A 3250-nucleotide genomic window follows, 5' to 3' on the forward strand; every position below is an offset into this window, starting at 1 on the left:
ACGGAGCCCCCGCCTCCGGGCCACCGGCTTCTCCCGTTGGCCACATTTAAATATTTGCGCACGGAATTATTTTCCCTGGCATAAAGTGTGGCCAGGTAGACGTTTTACAAAGTCAAACAAAAGCTGCCACCGCCACCTCATCCGTCTGCCGAGCTGTTAACCTCTGACCCCGCCTCTTGTATTCCCCCTTGTCAGGACGATTTGTGTCCCCATTTCCAGCCCGTCGTCTTTTCCCCACCCACCGGGTCATTGGGACTTTTAATTAAATTTAAATGAAGATTTATTACACTTTTCTTTGGGGGCTGCCCGACCTTCAATTGTCCTTCGATTAAGCCGCAATTGAAAGCAAAGTAATCGATTCAAAAACAAGAACAATAAAATATACAAAAATAAAACATTTTAAATATACCTCCAAAAATAAGTAATTCATGTGTTGTATAAAATTGGTTCACAATATTTGTCCATTATTACTAACTCCCTTACATATAAAGGCAGTGAAGGATTGGAACAATCAAACCTAAAAGAGCCTCTTCTCCCTCATGGAGGGCGGCGGTCCATTGGTCGCTGTAGATCCACTATCGGACTCAAAGCCCGTGGGTCGCGAAAAGGGTCTCGGACGGATGATGACGAAGTGGCAGACCAGCTTGGCGTCCACCACCAGAACAGCTCCGCAGTTATCGAAGATGTCGCAGTAGTTCGGCGCCGAGAAGATGGTGACCAACTGGCGGTCGGCGAAGAACTCGTAGCCATCCTCGACCACTTGGTGGGCGCGGACAATCAGGTTGAACTTGTGCTGCATGAGAAAGCCCTCCACTATGTTGGCTCCAAAGGTGAAGCTGACACCTCGATCGTTGGACGCCCACGTACCAGTGGTCTCATCCGGATCCGACCAGAGCAAATCGCACAGTAGCCCATCGCTGGGCACATCGGTGGGGCGATTCAGCCGGCGGATGTCGTCCAGGTTATTCAGATCCGGACTCAGTCCGCCGTGGACGCAGAAGATGCGATCGGCTATAATGGCGGCCACTGGCATGCAGTCATAGCAATCCACAAAGGAGCGCCACAATTTGATGCTATATCGTCGCTTGCACTCGTCGAAAAACCCATATACACGATTCAAATCCGCCGATTCATGATTGCCGCGCAGCAGGAAGAAAGTCTCCGGATAGCGAAGCTTATAGGCCAACAGCAGGGATAAAGTTTCGATGGAGCAGTGACCCCGATCCACGTAATCCCCAAGGAACAGGTAGTTTGAAAGCGGTGGCACACCGCACTGCTGGAAGATCCTCAATAGATCCTTGAACTGACCGTGCAGATCCCCGCAGATCTTTACCGGAGCACTCAGTTCCAGGAGCATCGGCTGGGATAGAAACAGTTCCCGACTCGCCTGGCATATATATGTGATGGTGGCCTCGGTTAGATTCCCGGCCCTCCGGTTTCCAACCGCCAGCGTCTTCAGCTGTCCGATAATAACGTCCAATTGGGTCATTCGATTCTTTTCCTCCTTGGAGCTCTCCTTACCAGTAGATAAAACGGTCGAACGACGAGACATCGTTTGCTTATTTTTGAACTACGGATGAAGTGTTGGTTTTAAAATGCTCACTTTCGTTGGAAATATGTCGATTTTCGTCTGGTAACTTTTCTCACAGAAAGGAAACACAAAACAAATGGTACACTGTTATCAAAGCCTTCCCATCCTGCTGTAACTTAGGAAAAATATATTCGAATTTCGAAAGTCAAAATTAGCACTTCGTGTAGTTTTTTCTTAAAGCTTAAGTAGTTAACTGGGATTTGTTATAAAACTGCACTTTAAAACTTAATTGTTTCGGGTACGTTTTTTACTCCATTTACTTTAACATTTTGTTTCTCTTTCTTATATATCCCGACTCCTCTTCTATCCACTTTGGCACTATCTTTTGCCCCTCGACCGTTTCAATTATCAGACACTTGGCATAAATTTGGCAAAAACAAAAAGACGGAAAACATTAAAATGTTCGCTTTCGATAACAGAGCAAAAGCGCCGCAAAGTTGCTTGTTTACTCGCTGTTGACCCTTGAACCGCGTGGGCGGAGCCACCCACTCACCCTTTGGCCACTTTTGGCCGCGATTCGGGGACCCAGCTGCATTTTGGCTACTCGTAATCCCGATTCACAGGGCTTCCTGCACTTGTAATGCGGCTTAAAAGAGTGAGCGGGAGCGCGGAGCTTTTTGATAGCATTTCGGGCCATCTAGGGTTTTAAGTTCCCGCTCGAAAAAATCCTTTATTTCGCAGCCCAACGCTTTCCTGCTGTTCTCGGAGCGCATTTTGAATACAATTTTGAATCAGTGTCGACACTGTTTACTTTTTATGTCACTCTTTTTTGGACCCAGCTCTCAGATCTCAGTTCGGACCCAGCTCCTTGTGTCCCCCATCGCCGCCCTTTTTGGGTTTTATGCGATTTGTGTACTTCCGGCTGTAGTGGCTCCGCCCGGGACTCATGTGTGTTTTACCACTCGGGCAACCTAAAAACCACTGGCAACTTTGAAGCCCACCGACCCATTTGTCCCGCCCAGAATGTATTTAATTGCAAGCGGCGCTCAAATAGGATTTGTGCATTGTTTTCTGTGGTGGATTTAATGCATGGCCCGGGGAAAAACCCATTTCCTCGCCCGCTCCCGGGTTTGTTTGCATTTTTTCCTCAGCCACCATTCGGAATCTATTTTAATGTCAGTTTAATTCAATGCCCCAGCGGTTCTCTAATGCGCTGCGGGAGCTTTGAAGGGTTCCCTTGTGCGGCAAATGTAATTAAATTGTGGCCAAAGTGGGATAATCCCCTTCGTTCTTTTCGATATGGGTACTTACGGCATATATGGGACTATGTGATATGGTTTTATAAGCAGCGTTGAGGTTTAAAATCACACAAGCGATGTGAAAAACGCAATGAACGCAATTTCAAATGTTACTACATTTGATCCAACCTAGTTTTTAAAAAGACTACTATTATTTAAGTGGAAAACCCTCTTTTCGTTTCCATCTAAATACCAATTTCAAGGAATTTCAACTCAATCGCCTCACTGGGGACTCAAAGTCGAACAGCTTTCAACCGTCTCTCGAAATCTGAAGCAGTCAAAGGCGCTTGGCTTATTTCCGTTTCCGCTTGCTGCCATATTTTCCGACCCCCTCCGCAAAGCAGCTCCCCGATCTTACCTCAGCAATGCAATTTTCGACTCGCATAAAAGAAGAAAAGCAAAATCGCACGCTTGAATTTGG

General features: G+C 46.8%; 1 protein-coding gene across 1 annotated transcript; it reads right to left on the reverse strand.

Moving 5' to 3' along the window:
• Positions 1-306: 306 nt before the first annotated feature.
• Positions 307-2895, reverse strand: LOC117136571 (serine/threonine-protein phosphatase alpha-2 isoform). The gene is made up of 2 exons (XM_033297528.1): positions 2843-2895; positions 307-1706 (listed from the first exon to the last, which is right to left on the reverse strand). Exon 2 carries the CDS (start codon positions 1550-1552, stop codon positions 518-520), a length of 1035 nt encoding a protein of 344 aa, XP_033153419.1. The 5' UTR covers positions 1553-1706; positions 2843-2895; the 3' UTR covers positions 307-517.
• Positions 2896-3250: the final 355 nt, after the last annotated feature.

This window comes from Drosophila mauritiana, chromosome 2R (genome assembly GCF_004382145.1).
Source record: "Drosophila mauritiana strain mau12 chromosome 2R, ASM438214v1, whole genome shotgun sequence".
In the NCBI taxonomy this organism is placed as follows: Eukaryota; Metazoa; Arthropoda; class Insecta; order Diptera; family Drosophilidae; genus Drosophila; species Drosophila mauritiana.

Bases quoted from the DNA above. Each gene is read 5' to 3' on its own strand.
- LOC117136571 (XM_033297528.1), bottom strand. From the start codon at position 1,552: ATGTCTCGTCGTTCGACCGTTTTATCTACTGGTAAGGAGAGCTCCAAG.